This window comes from Mercenaria mercenaria, chromosome 15, assembly GCF_021730395.1.
Source record: "Mercenaria mercenaria strain notata chromosome 15, MADL_Memer_1, whole genome shotgun sequence".
NCBI lineage: Eukaryota > Metazoa > Mollusca > Bivalvia > Venerida > Veneridae > Mercenaria > Mercenaria mercenaria.
Window position 1 is genome coordinate 11,914,734 of NC_069375.1, and position 24,893 is coordinate 11,939,626.

General features: G+C 35.4%; 1 protein-coding gene across 1 annotated transcript in view; it reads right to left on the bottom strand.

Moving 5' to 3' along the window:
- The window catches only part of LOC123546771 (uncharacterized), a 71,657-nt gene that overhangs the window by 9,119 nt on the left and 37,645 nt on the right, over positions 1–24,893 (bottom strand). The window contains exons 5-7 of the mRNA XM_053524059.1: positions 11,474–11,669; positions 3,864–4,107; positions 441–637 (exon numbers count right to left, since the gene is read on the bottom strand). Coding sequence (XP_053380034.1) covers positions 441–637; positions 3,864–4,107; positions 11,474–11,669 — 637 coding nt within the window. The remainder of the gene's footprint in view (positions 1–440; positions 638–3,863; positions 4,108–11,473; positions 11,670–24,893) is intronic.

The window sequence follows — 24,893 nt, forward strand, 5'->3', positions numbered from 1 at the left end:
CCCGCGACATCTACATTTTAAGTTTAAATTAGAAAGCTAATGTGCATACTAGTAAAATTATCAATTATGCAGACTTCTACGGATATCAATGAAACTAAAATACACTGAAAAGTGTTAAATATCCGTATTTTCCTTCTTCTTTCAATATAAAATACCTTTGGAGGGTCATGTTCTGCAAACCTGTATAAAAATTGAACTTGAAGGGACTGAGATAAACAAAATTGAGATTGTAGCAGTTAAAACATAAAATCGCTGCGGTTCAACTAATCTGAATTTACCCTTGTAACAAGGTAACCTACCTCCTTAAGACATTGTTGCTTTATCCATTTTTTGCTTTGAGGTGATGAAATGTTATAAAACCTCAAAATATGTTAGAAATTCAAACTACAGAATTTCAACCCTAGGAACCATTTGGCTTTTAAAAATGCAATGCAACTTACCAAGCTAGCTACTATTACTGCTACTCTTGCGTATATGCCCCGCCCCTTTACAACCATGTCTGAGATAAACCCGCCTACAGCCACACTCAAACTCCCTCCCACTATAGGAATCCAGCCCATGTACTTAGCAATATCTTCTTTTGATTCACCAATACTGTTGAAGTAAGGCTGAGTATTGTATGCAAAAACATAACCAGCTGAAAGTAGACAAAACATGTCAATATTACATACTGTTTCTCACATACTTTTTTACCTCTATTTATGAAGAGCGTAATGTACAATAACATCACTTGGTACGACATAAATTGAAACTGACCATACAGAGACAAAGTACTTTTCTTCTTCTTTGAAAATGAAAATTTATAACTGAAATTCACTGTATTTTTGAATACTTATGACAGTATTCCTCACATAACTGACCACAGTAATGGATGCTTCTACACGTATTAGTCTCTTAAATATTGGAAATGATTATGATTACCACTAATTGAAAATCAAAGTACTGGACATTCTTCATAACACAGATTATAAATCTGATGAATAAGTAGCAGTATTCCAACTTTCTTTCCTTTCTAATGCAGGATGAAAACTGCTTATAATACACTGTGATTATTGCTCAGATCTAATCCTTGATTTTGTAGTTTGTCAATTCATGATATTCATTCTCATTAATAACAAGAGGACCATGATGGTCCTGAATCGCTCACCTCTTCCAACATGATCCAGTTTTGAGTATGACGTCGTTTTTTCTATTATTTGACATAGTGACCTAGTTTTTGAGCTCATGTGACCCAGTTTTGAACCTGACCTAGATATTATCAAGATAAAAATTCTGACCAATTTTCATGAAGATCCATTGAAAAATATGGTCTCTATAGAGGTCACAAGGTTTTTCTATTATTTGACCTATTGACCTAGTTTTTTAAGGCACGTGACCCAGTTTCAAACTTGACCTAGACATCATCAAGGTGAACATTCTGACCAATTTTCATGAAGATCCATTCAAGGGTATGGCCTCTAGAGAGGTCACAAGGTTTTTCTATTTCAATACCTACTGACCTAATTTTTGATCGGAGTTGACCAAGTTTCAAACTTGACCTAGATATCATCAAGATAAACATTCAGACCAACTTTCATACAGATCCCATGAAAAATATGGCCTCTAGTGAGGTCACAACGTTTTTTCATTATTTGACCTACTGACCTACTTTTTGAAGGCACGTGACCCACTTTCGAACTTGATCTAGATATCATCAAGATGAACATTCTGACCAATTTTTATGGAGATCCATTCACAAGTATGGCCTCTAGAGAGGTCACAAGGTTTTTCTATTTTTAGACCTACTGACCTAGTTTTTGACCGCACATGACCCTGTTTCAAACTTGACCTAGATATCATCAAGATGAACATTCAGACCAACTTTCATGAAGATCCATTGAAAAATATGGCCTTTAGAGAGGTCACTAGGTTTTTCTATTATTTGACCTACTGACCTAGTTTTTGAAGGCACGCGACCCACTTTCGAACTTGACCTAGATATCATCAAGATGAACATTCAGACCAACTTTCATACAGATCCCATGGAAAATATGGCCTCTAGAGAGGTCACAAGGTTTTTCTAATATTTGACCTACTGACCTAGTTTTTGAAGGCACGTGACCCACTTTCGAACCTGACCTCGATATCATCAAGGTGAACATTCTGACCAATTTTCATGAAAATTTCATGAAATATATGGCCTCTAGAGAGGTCACAAGGTTTTTCTATTTTTAGACCTACTGACCTAGTTTTTGACTGCACGTGACCCAGTTTCGAACTTGACCTAGATATCATCAAGATGAACATTCAGACCAACTTTCATACAGATCCCATGAAAAATATGGCCTTTAGAGAGGTCACAAGGTTTTTCTATTATTTGACCTACTGACCTTGTTTTTGATGGCACGTGACCCAGTTTCGAACTTGACCTAGATATCATCAAGGTGAACGTTCTGACCAATTTTCATGAAGATCTTGTGAAATATATGGCCTCTAGAAAGGTCACAAGGTTTTTCTATTTTTAGACCTACTGACCTAGTTTTTGACCGCACGTGACCCAGTTTTCGAACTTGACCTAGATATCATCAAGGTGAACATTCTGATTAATTTTCATGAAGATCTTGTGAAATATATGGCCTCTAGAGAGGTCACAAGGTTTTTCTATTTTTAGACCTCCTGACCTAGTTTTTGAAGGCACATGACCCAGTTTCGAACTTGACCTAGATATCATCAAGGTGACCGTTCTGACCAATTTTCATGAAGATCTTGTGAAATATATGGCCTCTAAAAAGGTCACAAGGTTTTTCTATTTTTAGACCTACTGACCTAGTTTTTGAAGGCACGTGACCCAGTTTCGAACTTGCCCTAGAATTTACCAAGATGAACATTCTGACCCATTTTCATTAAGATCCCATGAAAAATGTTACCTCTAGAGATGTCACAAGGAAAAGTTTACGCACGGACGTACGGACACTGCACGATCACAAAAGCTCACCTTGTCACTTTGTGACAGGTGAGCTAATAAAACCAATAACAACTTTATATTTAACTGATCTTTCTTTTCTCTGAAATCCTATCCTAAAGAAATACAGCTGAAACACAGTATCTCAAATTCTAAGGGATCAAGCGTTTACTTCGAGAGAACCAAACTTTGGCTTAAAATGATACATTATATACGTGTTTTTGGGACAGGACTTAACTAGAGCTATCACTGAAGGTGATGAATGTACCCCTCGCAAGCACTTGACACAGTAATTGCAATATGATGCACACAAGAGTGCATAATTATGCGGACTGTATGTATATAGACTCCATGTATGTAGTAATGTAACAAAAAACAAAGTCCCATAAATCTGCAGAATTTTTTACTGAAAGAACGTAACAAGCACCTTGCACAACTAGGGCTGGTACTGATCACTTATGTGAAGTTTCATTAAACTGTGTGCATGGGTTTGGGAGAATAGTGCACACAAGATTACATAATGCAGACTCTATGTATATAGTATAGTAACAAAAAATAAAGTCCCATAAATCTGCAGATTTTTTTTCTAAAAGAACGTAACATGCACCATGCACAACTAGGGCTGGTACTGATCACTTGTGTGAAGTTTCATTAAATTGTGTAAAGGGGATGAGGAGAGTTGGTGCGCACAAGATTGTGTCTACGGATGGACAGACAACCTGACAACTTCCTTTGTATATGGTGGAGGGTACAAAAATGTCTTTGAGAATTAGCTGGAATTTTGAGATAAGCAAGTGTGAGATATTGAGTTTCAACTGTATTGTTGCTAACCTCATTTTTCCTGCTTAAGAAATTCATTTTTTTTCACAATTCTACCTGATGTCTGGTAATGTTAAATACTTAAATTTGTTCAGTTTTTCACCTGCATTTCTAATGGAACCGGCAACTATTGCTAGAATCAGTGATGGTGCTAAGAATGGTTTTAAGATGCGGCCTAGTTTCACACAAATGCCGTCTGAAGCAGTTACTTCCTTAGTTCCTTCATTGTCCGCTTTCTGAGCCTCCTTTGAGGCATTCTTGCGCTCAGGTTCCTTCAGTGTGATTAACATGAGAATACCAACGGCTATACCAGGAATTCCAGAGATAAAAAAAGACCATCTCCAACCCTGAAACGACAAACATATACTAAAATATCAGATACTTTGGTGTGACCAAATTTTTGTGAAATTTAAAACTATTCTGTGAAATTTAGAACCGTTAAAGTATGGGAGGTCTGTACTCTCTGCATACAAAAATTAAGAGGGTCCTGAAGGCCGTGTATCTCTCACCTGACCTAGTTCTTACCCCAGATAATATAGTATCTAATTTGGCCTAGATTTCTACATGCTTTTATGAAGATCATACAGAAAATGTGACATCTACAGTGTTAACAAGGTTCTTCTATGATTTGACCTAGTGACCTAGTTTAAGATCTAAGATAACCCCAAGTTTTGAACTTGACTTATATTTGAAAGAGACAAACATTCTGACAGAAATTATGAAGATTAAATAGTAAATCAGGCCACTAGATTGTGAGCAATGTTTTGCTACAATCTGACCTAGTTTAAGACCTCAGGTAACTAAGTTTGAAAACTTGACCTAAATTTTATAGAAACAAATGTTCTGACAAAGTTTTAATAAGATCAAACAGAAAATGTGGCCTCTAGAGTAGTAACAAGGTTTTTTTATGACAAACATTCTGACAAAGTTTCATAAAGATGAGGCAGAAAATGTGGCCTCTAAAGTGTTAACAAGGTTTTCCTATTACTTGACCTAGTGACCTAGTTTTTTCACCAATATGACCCAGTAATGAACTCGTCTGAGATTTTATTGAGTGTAATATTCTGACCAAGTTTCATTAAGATTGGACTAAAATTGTGACCTCTAGAGTGTTAACAGTCTAATTATTGAGTAAGAACATCGCACAAAGATGACGGACGATCACAATAGCTCACCTTAGGCCCTTGTGCTCAGGTGAGCTAAAAATGCTTAATTTCAATAAAATCCCTGCATATATTTAGGAGGTAGCTTATGTGTCAATGCAATACATTTTATTCTTGAGGTTGTTTTTTACCAAATTTTGTTATTTCTCATGTAAATGCTAAAAAACAGTCCGGTCTCTACACTTTTTATTACAAAAATCCCCGCTTTTAAATAACTATCTGTTAAACACTGCCTCTACACTTTATTCTGTGAAATACACTACTTTTAAATATCACACAACACAAAGGAAATTCAAGATTTTATCAACAATGGTATTACAAAACTCACAAAGTAAAGGGTGAATGAGCAATTTCTTCTTAGGTTAACAATTTACAAGTATTTAGTTTGTATGAATATACAACAAGGAAGTTTTATACAGTGTTATATTTCATCTGTTAATATAAAATGAAATTATTATCTTAAAAACTACAGTCAAAGGATCTTCCTTCAGATTTTATTTTTTATCTAGAAATTAACAAAATTTTGTAAATTAAGCTGATAATGCACAAATATTCTCCCATTTAATGAAGAAATGAAAACAAATCAAGTGAAATGTGAAAGACTATTTTAGGTATAAAATTCTCAACATGTTTGGTGTGGTGTGGAATTGGGATATATCTGTGTATGCTTACATAAATGTCATTAAAAATATTAATTAATGTGAAACCTAGGACCTGACAAATTTGGTTTGTTTGTAGTAAGAAGCTTAACATTATTTCCAAAACAACTGAGCTAAAAGCATTCAATTAAACAAGCTCATGTTCCTGAATTCTGTTTGTGTTGGGTTTAAAGTGACAATGACACAATTAAGGGAATTTAGTATCTTGGGTATATATGTGGACCAAGGTACAACCACTGGCACCAGGCCTGAAAAAATGTCTTCTTCAAACTGACATGGCAAACACTGCCTTGCCAAGAAACGGTCCTCGCAACCCCTTTATACTTTTTGTACTAACCATATAGTATACCTTCTTATTCACCTAAACATTACCAATAAATCAAATATAACAGGTTTCAGTGGAGGATAAAATGCATGTGGTTTAACAGGAGAAAAAGAGATTGTCTCACATGCAAGGTATATGACTGAAAATAATTAAAAATATTTTACAACAAGAGGACCATGATGGCCCTAGACCGCTCACCTGGGATACACAGCTTGCTTGAGCTATCACAACATGAGATACTAAAAAAATATCATACAAGAAGATTTTAAAGTTTCCACTAACATACATATTCGGGAAAGCCCCTGGTGGCCATGTTTTTGATGAAACAGAATAATTTGTATAATTTTTAAAAAGGGTCACCCAAGAAACATTTGTGTAAACTTATTTTAAAATCAGGCCAGCAGTTTCTGACACTGAGATTTTTTAAAGTTTCCACTATATTCATATAGGAAAAAGTTACCACAGCCCCTGGTGGCTGTTTTTTGAGGAATCAAAATAATTTGAAAAATCTTGTAGAGGGTCACACAAAGACCATTTTTGTGAAATTATTTTAAAATCAGGCCAGCAGTTTAATACAAGAAGATTTTTAAAGTTTCAACTATATACATATTAATAATTATAGGGAAAAGTGACCACACCTTCTGGTGACCATGTTTTTTCAGGAATCAAAATAATTTGAATAATCTTGGTAGAGGGTCACACAAGGACAATTTGTATCAAATTATTTTAAAATCAGGTCAGAAATTTCATAGAAGAAGCTTTTTAAAGTTTCCACTATATACATATAAGGAAAAATGACCTCGCCCCCTGGCAGCCATGTTGTTTGTTTAATCGGAATAATTTGAACAATCTTTGTAGAGGGTTACGTAAGGACCACTTGTGTGAAATTATTTCTAAATCAAACCTGCTGTTTTGGATGAGATGTTGTTTGAAGATTTTCCTATTTTTAACTCTGGCAGCCTCTATATGCAACCAAGTGGATGGTTTTAACAATTTTGGAAGAAGACCATCTAAGAAACATTCAGGCCAAGTTTCATCAACTTCTGCCTCACAGTTTCAGAGGAGATGTTGCTTGAAGAAAAGTGTGGAAAATGGACGGACGGCCAGACGCCATATGAGCGAACGCAGGACAGTGAGTGATCACAATAGCTCATGCAAGCATACAGTGTACATTACGATAATATATTTTTATAAAATACTTACTTTAGATATTTCACTTAATGTCTGTTAAATGGTTATTTAAGAAAACAATTTCCTTCAAATGTTTTTAATGCTGATGGTTCTTGTTAAAAATTTACCCATGATGCCCCCATCAAAATTTAAAATGTTAAGGTCAATTTACAAGTGACTTCATAGAGAACATAGAATGTAGAACAGTTAATAATTATCAAACACTCCTACAGACTGAACATCTGAATGGGACTATGTAGAGCTCACAGAGTGCAACATCTATAACCTGTATGCTCAACAAAAACTCTGTACTGCTTTATCCATGTTTTATAAAACAAGCATGTTTCCTCAATTTCTTTTTATAGGACAATACCATTCACACTTTAACCTTTACCCTGCTAAATTTCTATAATGGACTGGTTCATCACTCAATCTGGGCAATACCATTTATTATTTGAAGGGGTGGTTGCTGAAAATTTACTGACTGAATAGCAAACAGTGCAGACCATGATCGGCCTGCACAGAAGTGCAGGCTGATCTTGGTCTGCACTGGTCGCAAAGGCAGAAAATTTGCCACCAGCAGGCTAAAGGTTCCATTTTAATGAACTTCACAAATTTAATGGTAATAGAAACTTCTTAAACAAGTTTTCAAAACATCTTGCAAACAAGAGGGTCAAAGTGACCCAAACTAAATATTTGACCTTGAATATATGTATGGCATATTGAATCATGAATGATTAAACAACTCTGTTTATTGTATAAAAGGTTTTCCTATTTTTAGATATTATATGGCAGCCCCTTAAATCAATCAAGTGAGACCATTTGAGTGAATTTGAGAGAGGACCTTTCGAGGATGCTACATGTCAAGTTTGGTGATAATCCATCAAGTGGTTCATAAATAGAACTTGTTTTAAAGTTTTTTTTCTATTTTAAGCTCTGGCAGCCCCTAAAATCAGTCTAGTGGAGCCATTTGAACAAACTTGAGAGAGGACCTGAGCTTAAAAGGATGCAACAGACAATGTTTGGTGATATCCATAAAGGAATTATGAGAAGAAGTAATTTAAAGGTTTTTCTATTTTAAGCTCTAGCGGCCCCTATAATCAGTCAAGCTGAACCAGTTGAAGAAATTTGAAAGAGGACTTTATAAGGATGCTTATTACAGATCAAGTTTGGCTATGGTCCATCAAGCAGTTCATGAGAAGAAGTTATTAAAAGGTGAAAAGCTAATGCCAAATGACAGATGAGATGACGGAAACAGCCCCATCACAATAGCTCATGCTGAACCTTTGGTTTAGGGGAACTAAAAACTGGGGATGGCAATGATAAGAATTTTTGGTATTCAAATATTCAGTCAACCTTCCAAACAAATATTCGGTCATCAACTTATCAACAAAGCAACTCAAATTCTTATCTGTTTATCACACCTGAATCAGCGACTAGCATAATTTCTACTTTCGTTTACACCGGAAATGATTCGGACATTGATGAATTACACTGACAAATTGTTCTCGTACTTGAACACCTTTAGTAATATAACATATTCGTAATCTGCCTTCAATTGGATTTAATTTGTGTTTTATTTCTTTAATTGATGCAGCCCCTACGTAAGTAAAGTTCTGTCCACAAAAATTACACACAGCAAACTTCTTAATGGATGATTGTGTGAAATAGTTCCAAATGACAGAAGGCATAGGTAGCATTTCGCAGTAGGTTAACGTCATAGCATGAACAATATTTTCAATCAAATTAGGTGTTTTAGACTGTCAGGGAATCTAATGAGGGCAACTTAAAGAGATATTTGGCTTAAGTACACTACTTGTCTACATATTGAGTACTTATAATAATTAAAATGTTAACCACAACAAGAGCTGTCTCCGTAGGATGACACATGCCCCCGATGGCACTTTGAATGAATAGTTATGGCTGATGTTAGAGTTTAGGACCTTTGACCTATGGAGCTGGGTCTTGCGCACGACACATCGTCTTACTGTGTCACACATTCATGCATAGTTATTTTAAAATCCATGCATGAATGACAAAGATATTGACCGGACATGCCTATCAATGCACTATCATGAAAAATGATCTTTAACGTCTAAGTGTGACCTTGACCTTTGAGCTACGGACCTGGGTCTTGCGTGTGACACGTCATCGTACTGTGGTACACATTCATGCCAAGTTATTTGAAAATCCATCCACCGATGACAAAGATATGGACCGGACACGCCCATCAATGCACTACCCTTTAACATCTAAGTGTGACCTTGACCTTTGAGCTATGGACCTGGGTCTTGCGCACTGCACGTCGTCTTACTGTGGTACACATTCATGCCAAGTTATTTGAAAATCCATCCATCGATGACAAAGATATGGACCGGACACGCCCATCAATGCACTATCCTTTAACGTCTAAGTGTGACCTTGACCTTTGAGCTACGGACCTGGGTCTTGCGCACTGCACATTGTCTTACTGTGGTACACATTCATGCCAAGTTATTTGAAAATCCATCCATCGATGACAAAGATATGGACCGGACACGCCCATCAATGCACTATCCTTTAACATCTAAGTGTGACCTTGACCTTTGAGCTACGGACCTGGGTCTTGCGCACTGCACGTCGTCTTACTGTGGTACACATTCATGCCAAGTTATTTGAAAATCCATCCATCAATGACAAAGATATGGACCGGACACGAAAATTGCGGACAGACTGACAGACCGACAGACCGACAGACAGACAGACGGTTCAAAAACTATATGCCTCCCTTCGGGGGCATAAAAATACATTTTGCGTAAATAATTTCTTACAGTCATATCGATTGGATAATGCGATTACCCTCAAAAAGTTTACATGCATCACATTTGACTTGTTCTTTTACACTTTTCTGCATTTTTCTTTAATCAAATACATCTTTGATCGACATTGATTGAGATCTGAGTCATTCGATCAAGTGCTGTCCTATGTATAAGAATGTTTTTTTAAATACCAGCAGTTCCCACTTGCAACCGACTTGCAACATATTTTGCGACCAGTATAGTTTTCTAATGGCAAGCAATCAGCGGTATTGATAATTACAGCGTGCACTGTCATTACCAAAGCGCCATACTATCTCTACCCACTAATATACAATATACAAAATGACAAGTGTTACGATTGAAGCCATTTTTGCATGTATTTATAATGAAAGTGGGATTTAGCAAACTAAATAAACAAACATTTTGGCTCTTTTATATAGCTTTTATTTAAGAAATAATAAACCTGTTCCTATATTTTATCAGTTAATAAAATATGGGCAGGATCGAGTTAGGATGCGTAATAATTAAATCACGAGTGCGTAGCAGGAGTGATTTAATTATTCGCATCCGAACGACTGCTCATATTTTATTAACTGATAAAATCACTGGAACATAATATATATTATTTCGATGCTAACAACGCAAATAATTCGCATTTTACAGTACTACATTTTCAGCGTAATTACATTTATACGTCATTCGGGTCATATGCTGTTACTATTTACCCCCATGGTTAGAAAGTGTTGCACAGCCAATGGAACGTATATACATGTATATTTGTTTCTTTTTTATCAGAATTTTGAGAAGTATTTATAAACTAATAATCTAACAGCTCGCAAACTATTTATGAACAGAATTGTCAAATTAGGTTAGTTGACCCTATGTTACGAGTTATGAGCTTAACTTTTGTATGACGTCACATCAATATGACGTCAAACTTTATGTCATACATTTATGACATCACCGCTGAATCATAATCGTAGAGATCAAAACGTGTTATACGGCCCTTCACAAAAGTCAGTATGACTTTTTATCATAATTATGTTTTTGAAATAATTTGTATGTAATGGAACAGAAGTAGAATCTCTTATGTTACAATCGTTGGGGGCAAAAAGTATCAGCCAATCATATTTTATCGAAGATTCATATATAGGCTGTTTGCTATATCTTTATATAGCAATTAATGCGAGTCATGTTAGAATTTTCTGTCATGTTTTTAATATTTTTCTAACATTTTAATAGTAAAACAGTATTCCAATATTCGAGTAATGAACAATTATTCAAATATTTGAATATCCCTACTAAAAACCAAATTCTGACAGGTAAATATTAAATTATTTCAGTCATTTTGAGTACATTTTTTTTTTTTAACTTCCATTATGACTTTATTTCTAGTCAGTTTATGATAAAACTCTCAGGATATCTTAGTTAAGCGTAATAGCACCATTTCCTACTCCACCACCCACTCAAAAATAAAATCTGTTTTTTTTTTGGAGCTTAGTAAATTTGTAATCAATAAACTTACAAAATACATATAAGGAACATTAATGTGTCATTTAAATGATGTTCTTCATGAAAGCTCTGATTAGTTTCCTTACCTGGCCATTAATATCAGCTGCAGTGATCAGATTCCCGAGAGCATATGACATACTATATCCCATATATATACCCCAGTTATATATCCCCAGCGCAGTGCCTCGTAACTCTGAGGGATAAATATCTGTCAGCATTGATGCAACAAATGGTGTACATCCTGCCTCTCTGGAAGAAAAACAACTTCTCATTTTAAGATATTGCAGTTATTGAAAATACATAAAACACAAATTTTTTTGTTGAACAACTTATATATTACTATGATTGCTGAAAGTGTAAGATCTAAATAAATAGTTCCATCATAATGACTTTGTAAAAAATTTTGAAATTCAAAACATTCCTGGTAAGGTTCACTGAATTCTTCATAATAATAAAGTTGAACTAGAGCTGCTTTTGAGAAAAGCGCATGTCTCCCACAACTGCCTAAACTATGCACCAAGACCTGTATCACTGGCATCAGTATTTTCGGTAATTCAAGTGCCATAATTCCGAAGTGCCTGGGCCGATCTGGCTTGTTATCGAACTTGGCCGAGGACTTATTGGCAAACACATTTTGTTCAAGTTTGGTGAAGATCGGGTAAGAACTGTTCGACTTAGAGCGCGGACAAGATTTGTGACAGACTGACGGACTGACACACACACACACACACACACACACACACACACACACACACACACACACACAGAGGAGTAAATCAATATGTCTCCCACCATACAGTGGTGTGGGAGACATAATTCCCACTCTTTCAGCTAAACGGGTAGAGTACAAGGCAAGCTGTAGGTCTTGTGCTGAAAGTACAATGCCTCTAAGAGGTAAAAATCTATATGGGCACACTTTGCTAAATGAAAATACGTTTTTAAAGGGTGTTATTTAATGGTACTGAAAACTCCAAAACCAGATACATTACTATCAAGCTAGCTCTCTGTAATACAAGACATTTGTTTTGAGTATCATCTTTAAATTAAATAAAGCATTTTATTTGTCATATTACAGATATTTCAAGCTGTGTAAGAATGTCTTTAATTTCCATTTCTAGATAACCTTATGTTTACTAAGCTCTCAGATTAAAGGTAGAAATAAAAATATTGAAGCCTACTTCAGGTCAAATAAGGTTGACATGCCTTTCATTTAATGCAGTTACATTAACTGTGGATTCTAAACACTGGTAGCACCTTAAACATCATATACAATAGTATCATTATCACAGTTCAAATTTAACTTGATATGAATTCTTATGAGAGCACTCATCAATATATCAGGTATTTAGTAACGTATCTGACACTATTTAAAACAGATTTACTTACTGCATAAGAATGTTAATAATTAAAATCATGCGATTTGGAAACTATCTAGAACCGCTAAAAAGTAAAAATTAATTGTCTCAAAGATTAATTTATGCAAAGTTTTGGTTTCAGATTTCGATATAGTATCCAATGGTAACGTATCAGGTTATTTTTCAGGAACATTATAAATAGTGTCAATTGGTGCAGTAACAGTTTCACGAAGTGACCATTTGTTTGACTTATACTCAGCTTTGAGTTTTCTGCAACATAGCTTGAGTGTTCTTTGTTATTTTGCTTCATGGAAAATATACTACCCTGTATTCAACTTATATTACAGCAAATAAGTTTAAAGGATATACGAAGTAGCTTATAAGAAATAGATAACTGTTAACTTATTTTTGATTTTTGACGTAACGTAATGTCACTAATGTGAAATTAAACTACAAGTGAATTTTCTTTTCTTTTTTTTTTTTTTGTAAATTATTTAAACAAATTTAAACTTAATTTCATTTAGGCAAGCCAGCTGAGTCATTATAAGCAATCTAGTTTTGATTCAACTTTTTTCCGCTTGGCTTATTTTGGCGGTTCAGAAAAGTAGGTACCAGGAAAATAGTTTAATATTGTAAGATGATATTTAACCAGTTATGTAATACTAATGTCGTTGCTCTTCAAACATATTTATGATAAATAACATGACAAAAAATTAAACTTCTTTTTCTATACGATTTCTTAAAGTTACATTTCAGTGTAATTCTCAAATACTGCTTTTTTTTATCAATGATATATATCAATTAAACTAAACAAATGCTTCTTTAAGTGAATTGCTGAGCAAAAATTTGTAAATGATATGACTATGTTATTTACAGTGCAAGCAGATGTTTATTCTGTCCATTCTGGCATTAAAGATACGTATCTTTATTTCAAATGTTGACTATATCAGATAAAATTTAATTAATTTCATCTAAATAAGAATTGTAATAGTTTAACTGATGTCAAGTTTACTAATTAATGCAACATGTTTCTTGAGATGTCAGATACGTTACCAATGTTCATTAGTAGTTAGATCATGAACCTTACACTATTTACTTAATTAAAAACCAAATAAGTTTGAGCATTTTTCATAAAATGATTATAAAACTGATAGATTTTGACAAAGAATGGATTTATTTGAAACAAATTCTAAAACTGCATGTAAAACTAAGAGATGTAACAGTTGCGTTCTTCTACACTCCTGGTTTCTGAAACATTAATTGCATTCCTTCAGTGAATATCTGATATTATTTCCGTCACTTAAGCATTCCCAAAGCACAGAATACATTCTGAATTTAAACAAGGGCTGTCTGTTGACAGCGCGCTCGACTATTCGAAAAATTGATTGAAGTATGGGGTCAAAATATTACCAGATTTTCAGACAAAAGAAGAAAAATAGATAAGACAAACAATATACCTGTATTTGTGGATTTGGATAAGTGTTGCATTATATGGCAATGTGTGACCATGATGGTATTAAAGCAAGTGTTCAAAGTTTCAAAGCCATATATCAAACAGTTTAGACAAAATATGGAATGGTATGCGAAACTTAACTAATTACTATGTCAAAAAAGGGCTATAACTGAGCTATATCCTTGTCCTAGTTATGTAGTCTTGCCTACATATGTATAGACTATGATGTTAAACAAGTGGTCAAAGTTTCAAAGCCATATGACAAACAGGTTAGGCAAAATATGGACTGGTACAAAAAATTTAACTGATTTCCAAGTCCAAAAAGGGCCATAATTCAGCCAAAATAGTTTACAGAGTTATGTACTCTTGCCAACAGATGGAGATCACGATGATAAACAAGTGTTCAAAGTTTCAAAGCCACATGTCAAATAGTTTTGACAAAACGTTGACTTGTACAAAACTGAGCCAATTTCCATGTCCAAAAAGGGTCATAATTCAGCCAAAATACTTGACAGAGTTATGTACTCTTGCCTACAGATGAAAATCATGATGATGAGCAAATGTTCAAAGTTTCAAAGCCACATGTCGAATAGTTTTGACAAAACGTGGACTAGTATGAAAACTGAACCAATTTCCAAGTCCAACAAGAGCTGTCTGTAAGATAACGCACTCCACTTTGCAGCGATTTGACAGTAAAATGAATTTATGTCTCAATAAGAGACTTCTACTTTAAAAGAAAGATATATAGTACCAAAGTTATGTCCAGAAAACGAAGTTTGTCAAAATATTTAAGTATGAAAGGGGCATAATTTGGTCAAAAATACAAATCAGAGTTATGAGGATTGTTACCACACACGCAGATGATGATGATAAACTTAAGATACATTTTAAGTTTCAAGTAATTATCTTATATTGTACTTAAGTTATATCCAGAAAGCGAAGATTGCCAAAAAACTTCAAGTATGAAAGGGGCATAATTCTGTCAAAAATACAATTAGAGTTATGGGGATTGTAACCACACATGCAGATGATGATTATAAAGAAATAGTTTTAATTTCAAGTCATTATCTTTTAAAGTACCAAAGATATGTCTATAAACGAAGCTTTTGAAAAAATTTAACATGAAATACTTCCAAGTATAACACCTTGGTGACCTTGACCTTGGGTATAATGGGCCCAGTCCCAGCACATATTTTGTTTGTATGCTGGACAATGTTTATGTGAAGTTATAGTAAGATATAAGCAATAGTAACAAAGATATGACAGAAAAACAAAGGTTCCCAAAAAACTTTAACCTTAAAAATAACCTAAGTATAACACCTTGGTGACCTTGACCTTGGGTATAATGGGCCCAGCCCCAGCACATACTTTGCTTGTATGCTGGACAATATTTATGTGAAGTTACAGTAAGATATAAGCAATAGTAACAAAGATATGATAGAAAAACAAAGGTTGCCGAAAAACTTTAACCAAGAAAGTGACACGCCGACGCCGGGGCGAGTAGAATAGCACCCCTATTCTCCAAATAGTGTCCAAAAAGGGTCATAATGCAGCCAAAATAGTTGACAAAGTAATGTACTCTTGCCTACAGATGGAAATCATGATGATAGGCAAGTGTTCAAAGTTTCAAAGCCACATGTCAAATAGTTTTGACAAAACATGGACTAGTACGAAAACTGAACCAATTTCCAAGTCCAACAAGAGCTGTCCGTAAGACAGCGCACTCCACTATTCAGCAATTTGACAGTAAAATGAATTTATGTCTCAATAAGAGATCTCTACTTTAAAAGGAAGGTATATAGTACCAAAGTTATGTCCAGAAAACAAAGTTTGTCAAAATATTCAAGTATGACAGGGGCATAAATTGGTCAAAAAAACAAATCAGTATGGAAATCATGATGATAAAAAAGTGATCAAAGTTTCAAAGCCACATGTCAAATAGTTTTGACAAAACGTGGACTTGTATGAAAATTGTACCAATTTCCAAGTACAAAAAGGGCCATAATTCAGCCAAAATAGTTGATAAAGTTATGTACTCTTGCCTACAGATAGAGACTGTTATAATATTCAAAGCCATATGTCAAACAGTTTACATAAACAAGAGCTCGAAAGAAGAACACGAAACGCCCCACTTGATGCATTCAGTAACTGCACAAGGAACAGAAATTTTCAGGTCATTGTGACCTTGACCTTTGACCTACTGACCTCAAAATCAATAAGGGACATCTGCTGGTCATGATCCACCTCCCTATTAAGTTTCATGATCCTAGGCCCAAGCATTCTCAAGTTATTGTCTGGAAACGGTTTAACTGTTCTGAGTCACTGTGACCTTGACCTTTGACCTACTGTTCTCAAAATCAATAGGGGTCATCTGCTGTTCATGACCAACCTCCCTATTAAGTTTCAAGATCCTAGGCCCAAGCGTTCTCAAGTTATTGTCTGGAAACCGTTTAACTGTTACGTGTCATTGTGACCTTGACCTTTGATCTACCAATCTCAAAATCAATAGGGGTCATCTGCTGGTCATGAACAACCTCCCTATCAACTTTCATGATCCTAGGCTGAAGCGTTCTTGAGTTATCATCCGGAAACCGTTTAACTGTTCCGGGCCACTGTACGTGACCTTGACCTCAGACCTACTAACCTCAAAATCAATAGGGGTCATCTGCTGGTCATGATCAACCTCCTATCAATTTTCATGATTCTAGGCCCAAGCGTTCTTGAGTTATCATCCGGAAACCAATTGGTCTACATACCGACCGACCGACAGACATCTGCAAAATAATATACCCCTCCTTCTTCGAAGGGGTGCATAAATATCAACTGGTATGAAAAACTTAACCAAGATTTGTAAGTTAAAAGGGGCCATAATTCAGCCAAAATCCTTGATGGAGTTATGTACTCTTGCCTAAAACTGGACATGGTGATGGTACACAAGTGTTGAAAGTTTCAAAGCTTTATCTCAAAAGGTTTTGTCAAAATGTGGACTGGTACGAAAAACTTAACCAAGGTGTGATGCCGACGCCAACGCCATGGTGAGTAGGATAGCTCTACTTATTCTTCGAATAGTCGAGCTAAAAAGCGGTAATGTATCTGGTCATCACGTATCTGGTTTCACAATTTAAATTCTTCTTTCTTTTTTCATTCCATTTACTTAAAGATACAGTATTTAATGTTAGTGAAAAGCATGTTGACAATTCTCAAGTTTTGTGAGAGAAAATACAAAATTTGATTGCCGAGTGTGAAATTATACAGCAATCATTCAGTAATAACTATCTTGCTTTCGTCATCGTAACATACTGTTTATCAAAGTTTAAAATCATATCATAAATGTTGGCTATAATAGGCAATACTAATACTTTATTTTTTAACTTCAGTAGACTTATATCTTTCAAATTGCTTATAAAGATAAGATTTTCACCTTTGTTTCACTTCCTAGTACAGTAATTGGACAAATGAAGGTAACGTATCTGATTAAGGTTTTGTACTGAAGAAAGCAGTATATTTTAAACAATGTTCAAGTCTTACAAAGTGAACTAAGTTGAAAATATCCCAATTAAGTATTGCAATGACTGAAAAATTATAATCATAAGTTGAACCACTCTATTGGTGACATGCAGATTTTACTATTTTCAGCGCAATTGCGCTTATCACACCGCTAATTATGTAATGCAATGGATGCTTTATTATAAATTTTGGCAAGCCGTGCATTAATACAGTTTAAAAAACAAGAGCACCGCCTTGCGGGTGCTGACGCTCATCTGATTTTTTTTTTGTGTAATAGAAATATTGTCCTACCCATGATTTTCTAAGTCTAAAAAGGGCCATCATTCTTGCAAAAAGCAGGATAGAGTTATGTTTCTTGATGTTCAGTGTCCACTTATGATGGTGAAAAACTGTTGCAAGTTTTAAAGCAATAGCTTTGATAGTTTATGAGAAAAGTTGACTTAAACATAATACTCAACCAAGAAAATGATTTTCTAAGTCCAAAAGGGGCAATAATTATTGCAAAAAGCAGGATGGAGTTATGTTGCTTGCTGTACAGGGTCAGCTTATGATGGTGAACAAGTGTTGCAAGTTTCAAAGCAATAGCTTTGATAGTTAAGAGAAAAAGTTGACCTAAACATAAAACTTAACCAAGAAATCTGATATTTTCTAAGTCCAAAAGGGGCCATAAATCTTGCAAAAATCAGGATGGAGTCATGTTTCTTGCTGTACAGGTCAACTTATGATGGTGAACAAGTGTTGCAAGTTTTAAAGCAATAGCTTTGACAGTTTAGGAGAAAAGCGACCTAAACATAAAACTTAACCAAGAAAACTGATTTCTAAGTCCAAAAGGGCAAAATTCTATGCAAAAAGCAAGATGGAGTTATGTTTCTTGATGTACAGGGTCTGCTTATGATGGTGAACAAGTATTCCAAGTTTCAAGCAATAGCTTTGATAGTTTAGGAGAAAAGTTGACCTAACATAAAACTTAACCAAGAAATCTGATATTTTCTAAGTACAAAAGGGGCCATAAATCTTGCAAAAATCAAGATGGAGTTATGTTTCTTGCTATACAGGGTCAGCTTATGATGGTGAACAAGTATTCCAAGTTTCAAAGCAATAGCTTTGATAGTTTAGGAGAAAAGCTGACCTAAACATAAAACTTAACCAGGCAACGCCGACGCAGACGCCGACGCCGACACCGACGCCGACGCCGACGCCGACAACCGCTCAAGTGATGACAATAACTCATCATTTTTTTTCAAAAAATCAGATGAGCTAATAATATCGAAAGATTCGTAATACAATAAGTTTAGTCAAGACTGTTGAGCGACACAAAATTCAGGCAGTTTTAACACTCTTACACGGAATCAATGTGAAGACAATATGTTTAAAGTTATTCAACATTTACTTGTGGAGAACAGTTCAATACAGGTAATTAAGCCATGGTCTGTTACACTAGTTTGGTTAACAGACCACATATTTAACTGAAAAATAACTTACTGCTCAATCCTACTAACCCATAACAAGGTTTTTTCTTGAACTGCAGCTTTTATTTTGTAAGATCTAAATATTATAAACTATATATCATTTTAAAGGTCCCAGAGGCTGGTAGTGGGACATTTTTAAAATTTTAAAGTATCTTCCATAATTTCAAATGTTCGGGCAAAATGTATTTTCCCACACTGGCAAACCACTATTTTGAATTTTTTTTTTAGAATTTTACAAAACATATTGGCATGGAAATGTTGATTTTATGGTAACTAACACGTTCCTGGAAGGTTTATAACAATCCACTCACAAAGAAATTAAAAACTGAATTTAAAAATAATTCTGTCAAAAATGGCTGAAATTTACAATGGAAAAAAACAAATAAAAAAATGATTTTTTGACGATAAATTTGAAACTAATCAAGATATTTGAAAATTTAAAAAAAGAATTCATTACCACCTTTGGAAGTTGTCAGAATGCTGTAAAAACATCAGTGGTATTTTATCTTATATTAAACAAGAGGACCATGATAGTCCTGAATCGCTCACCTATCCCCACATGACCTAGTGTTGAACTGAGTACGACGTCGTTATTTCTATTATTTGACATAGTGACCTAGTTTTTGAGCACATGTGACATAGATATCATCAAGATAAAAAATTCTGACCAATTTTCATGAAGATCCATTGAAAAATATGACCTCTATGAGAGGTCACAAGGTTTTTCTATTATTTTACCTAATGACCTAGTTTTTGAAGGCACTGACCCACTTCTGAATCTGAAACCCAGAATCATCAAGGTGAACATTCTCACCAATTTTCATGAAGATCTCATGAAAAAATGGCCTCTAGAGAGGTCACAAGGTTTTTCTATTTTTCGACCTACTGACCTAGTTTTTGAACCCCACGTGACCCAGTTTCGAACTTGACCTAATATCATCAAAAGAACTTCTGATCAATTTTTATGAAGATCCATTGAGAAACATGGCCTCTAGAGACATCACAAGTTTTTTATTTTTAGACCTACTGACCTAGTTTTTGACCGCACGAACCCAGTTTCAAAAACCCGACCTAGATATCATCTAGGTGAACATTCTCACCATTTTCATGAAGATCCATTGAGAAATATGGCCTCTAGAGAGGTCACAAGGTTTTTCTATTTTTAGACCTACTGACCTAGTTTTTGACCGCATGTGACCCAGTTTCGAACTTGACCTAGATATCATCAAGGTAACATTTTGACCAATTTTCATGAAGATCCATTGAGAAATATGGCCTCTAGAGAGGTCACAAACTTTTTCTATTTTTAGACCTACTGACCTAGTTTTTGACCGGACGTGACACAGTTTCAAACTTGACCTAGATATCATCAAATGAACATTCAGAACAACTTTCATACAGATCCCATGAAAAATATGGGCCCTTAGGAGGTCACAAGGGTTTTTTTATTTTTTGACTACTGACCATTTTTGACGGGACGTGACCCAGTTTCAAACTTGATCAGATATCATCATGGTGAATGTTTTGATCAATTTTCATGAAGATCTCATGAAAAATATGGCATCTAGAGAGGTCCACAAGGTTTTTCTATTTTTAGAAACCCACTGACCTAGTTTTTGATGGGACTGAAACCAGTTCGAACTTACCTAGATATCATCAAGGGGAATGTTCTGACCAATTTTCAAGAATTCTTTGAAATTATGGCCTCTAGAGAGGTCACAAGGTTTTTTCTATTTTAGACCCACTGACCTAGTTTTTTTACGGCACGTGACCCATTTTTAAACTGACCTAGATATCATCAAGGTGAACATTCTGACAATTTTCATGAAGATCTTGTAAAATATATGGCCTCAAAAAGATCACAATTTTTCATTTTTAGACCTACTGACCTATTTTTTTTTTGATGGCATGTGACCCGTTTTCGAACTTGACCTAGTATCACAAATAAACTTTCTACCAATTTTCATAAAACCCATGAAAAAGGGACCTCAAGGGGTCACAAGCAAAAGTTTAGGGACGAACGCACCACGGACAGGGACACCGCGACCACAAAACTCACCTTGTCATTTTTGTGACAGTGAGCTAAAAATGTGACCTCTAAGGGGCACAACAAATTTCGCACGCATGAACCACGCACGCAGCACGACACGGACCCCACGCTCACAAAAGCTCCCCTTTGTCACTTTGTGACAGGGAGCAAAAAAGAAAAGAATAACTTGTTAGGGAAAAGGGGATCAAACAAAATTAAATACCCACAAAAACAAATCAAAGAAAAAAAACAAAAAATTTCCCTTAAGAAAAATCTGAACAAGAAGACACAAACAGCGATAAATTAAAAAAATGTTACACTCACCCCAAACCCCACCCAATCCAAACACAACTGCCAGTATTCTTTGATAAATCCTCAAAAGGTCGGGGACCAAATAGACAGACTGCCATAAAACTTTTCATTATATCTAAGCAGCAAAACGAGAAAATTCCCCGCAACGGTTATACAATAAAAAATGGGCCCGCAACCCTCTATTCAACCCTTTACCATTATATCCCCTTTTCAAAATGTGTGTTTCCCTTTCACCTGTACCAACATGGTAGATACATTGTAAACAAAAGGAAAAAAAACAAAAATACCACTGTAAAAGTTTCCTGACAACTTTTGACTTTGGCACCAGATAATTATACAGATCTTTTTCCCTTTCCGATCCTCCTTAAAATTGACCGAAAACTTTTTTTTCATAAAAAGATAAATTAAAATCAAAGGTTTAAAGAATCCAATCCCAAATTTTAAACAAAACTTTACTTCATAAATTTACTACAAAAAAAAAATCCCATCAAATGTACATAACTTCATCAAACAAGAGGGTCACTGACCCTAAAGCACTCACCTGTGTACAAGGCTTCAAGTGTGTTTGTGTAACATAATGGTACAAGTACAGAGTTAGGTTTCTTCTATGTAAGCCTATATTATATACATGTCACAAACATTTCTGAACCTAGGGCAATTATTTGAACAATTACGGTAGACAGTAAAACTCTGATATCACATGCCAAATATCAAGGCTCTAGCTATTCTGGATTCAGAGAATAAGATTTTCAAAATTTCTTATATATAAGCCTGTAGTAAGTACATGTCACACACAGGGGCGTAGCAATTTTTGACCTTAGGGCAATAATTTGGATAATTATGGCAGAGAGTCAAACCCTTATATCACATGCCAAATATCAAAGCTCTAGAAATTATGGCTTTGGAGAAGAAAATTTTTATAGTCTGATAGCTGAAAACCTATTTTTAACCAAAACAACCCATATATTCAATGAACCCTAACAATTTGAACAACTTTGAAAGAGCGCTATCTAGAGATCATTTGTGTAAAGTTTCATCAAAATCCATTCAGTGGTTTTGGAGGAGATGTCGTTTAAAGAAATTGTTGATGAAAAGTGACCACGCCCTCTGGCGGCCATGTTTTTTGACAAATCAGAAAAATTTGAACACTATTTGTAGAAAGTCACACAAGGACAATTTGTGTGAAATAATTTTAAAATCGGGTTAGCAGTTTCATACAAGAAGATTTTTTATGTTTCTACTACATACATATAGGGAAAAATGACCATGCCCCCTGGCAGCCATGTTTTTTGACAAATCAGAATAATATGAACACTCTTGGTAGAGGGTCACACAAGGACCGTTTGTGTAAAAATTATTTTAAAATGGGGCTAGCAGTTTCACACCAGAAGATTTTTAAAGTTTCCACTATATACATATAGAGAAAAGTGACCATGCCCCCCGGTGGCCATGTTTTTTGACAAATCGGTATAATCTGAACACTCTTGGTAGACAGTGACATAAGGACCATTTGTGTGAAATTATTTGAAAATCGGAACAGCGGTTTAGGAGGAGGTGAAAAGTAACCAGGCCCTCTAGCGGAACTGTTTGAACAAATTTGGTAAAGAACCACCAAAGAAACATCCTGGCCAAGTTTTATCAATATCCATTCAGTGGTTTTGGAGATGTCGTTTAAACACAATTGTTGATGACGGACGGACGGACGACCAGACGGATGCATGACGGACACAGTGTGATCACAATAGCTCAGCAAGAGCACTTTGTGCTCAGGTGAGTTAACAAGAGGGTCATGATGACCCTATATCGCTCACCTGTTAAACCTGGCCTTGGAATCATCAAGATAAACATTCTGACCAAGTTTCATAAAGACAGGGTCATAAATGTGGCCTCTACAGTGTTAACAAGCTGTTCCTTTGATTTGAGTGGTGACCTAGTTTTTGACCCCACATGACCCAGTTTCGGACTTAGCAAAGGAATCATCAAGATAAACATTCTTACCAAGTTTCATGAAGATAGGGTCAAAGATATGGCCTCTATAGAGTGTTCACAAGCATTTCCTTTGAAGCGGGTGACCTAGTTTTTGACCCCACATGACCACGTTTCGAACCTGGCCTAGCAATCATCAAGATGAACATTCTGACCAAGTTTCATGAAGATAGGGTCATAAATGTGGCCTCAAGAGTGTTAACAAGCTTTTCCTTTCATTTGACCGGGTGACCTAGTTTTTGACCCCATATGACCCAGTTTTGAACTTGGCATAGGAATCATCAAGATAAACACTCTGACCAAGTTTCATGAAGATAAGGTCCTAAATATGGCCTCTAGAGTGTTAACAAGCACTTCCTTTGACTTGAGAGGGTGACCTAGTTTTTGACCCCGCATGACCCAGTTTCAAACTTGGCCTAGCAATCATCAAGATGAACATTCTGACCAAGTTTCATGAAGATAGGGTCATAAATGTGGCCTCTAAGGTGTTATTTGACCTGGTGACCTAGTTTTTGACCCCCATGATCCAGTTTCGAACTTGGCCTAGAGATCATCAAGATAAACATTCTGTGCAAGTTTGTATCAAATCAAAGCATAAATGAAACCACTATATGACTGAAAGGGCCAATATAGAAAATTTTTCCCTTTTCAGGGGCAGTAACTCTAAAACCCATGATGGAATCTAGCCTGTTTTCAAAAGGAACCGAGATATAATTGTACTTAAATTGTGTGTAAGTGTGGTTAAAATCCAATGTAAAATGTCCCTTCTATCGTGTTCACAAGGTAAAATTAACAAATTTTGGCTCTTTCAGGGGTCAATCAGGGGCCGTAACTCAGGAACCTTTGATTGGATCTGCCGGATTCATCATGGAATCCAAGATCTATTGTTGTTAAAGATATTTTGCAAGTTTTTATAAAATCAAACCATAAATGAAGTCTCTATATGGCTGCAAAAGCCAAAATAGCAAATTTTGGCCCTTTAAGGGGCCATAACTCTGGAACCTATGATGGGATCTGGCCTGTTTTCTAAAGGAACTGAGATATTATGTCAATACAAGTTGTGTGCAGTTTAATTAAAATCAGTTGCAAAAGGTGGTCTCTACTGTGTTCACAAGCCAAATATAGCAAATTTTGGCCCTTTAAGGGGCCATAACTCTGGAACCCATGATGGAATCTGGCCAGTTTTCGAAAGGAACTGAGATATTATGCCAATACAAGTTGTATGCAAGTCTTATTAAAATCAATTGCAAAATGTGGTCTCTATCGTGTTGACAAGCCAAAATAGCAAATTTTGTCCCTTTACGAGGCCACAACACTGGAACCCATAATGGGATCTGGCCAGTTTTCAAAAGGAACCAAGGTATTATGCCAATACAAGTTGTGTGCAAGTTTTAT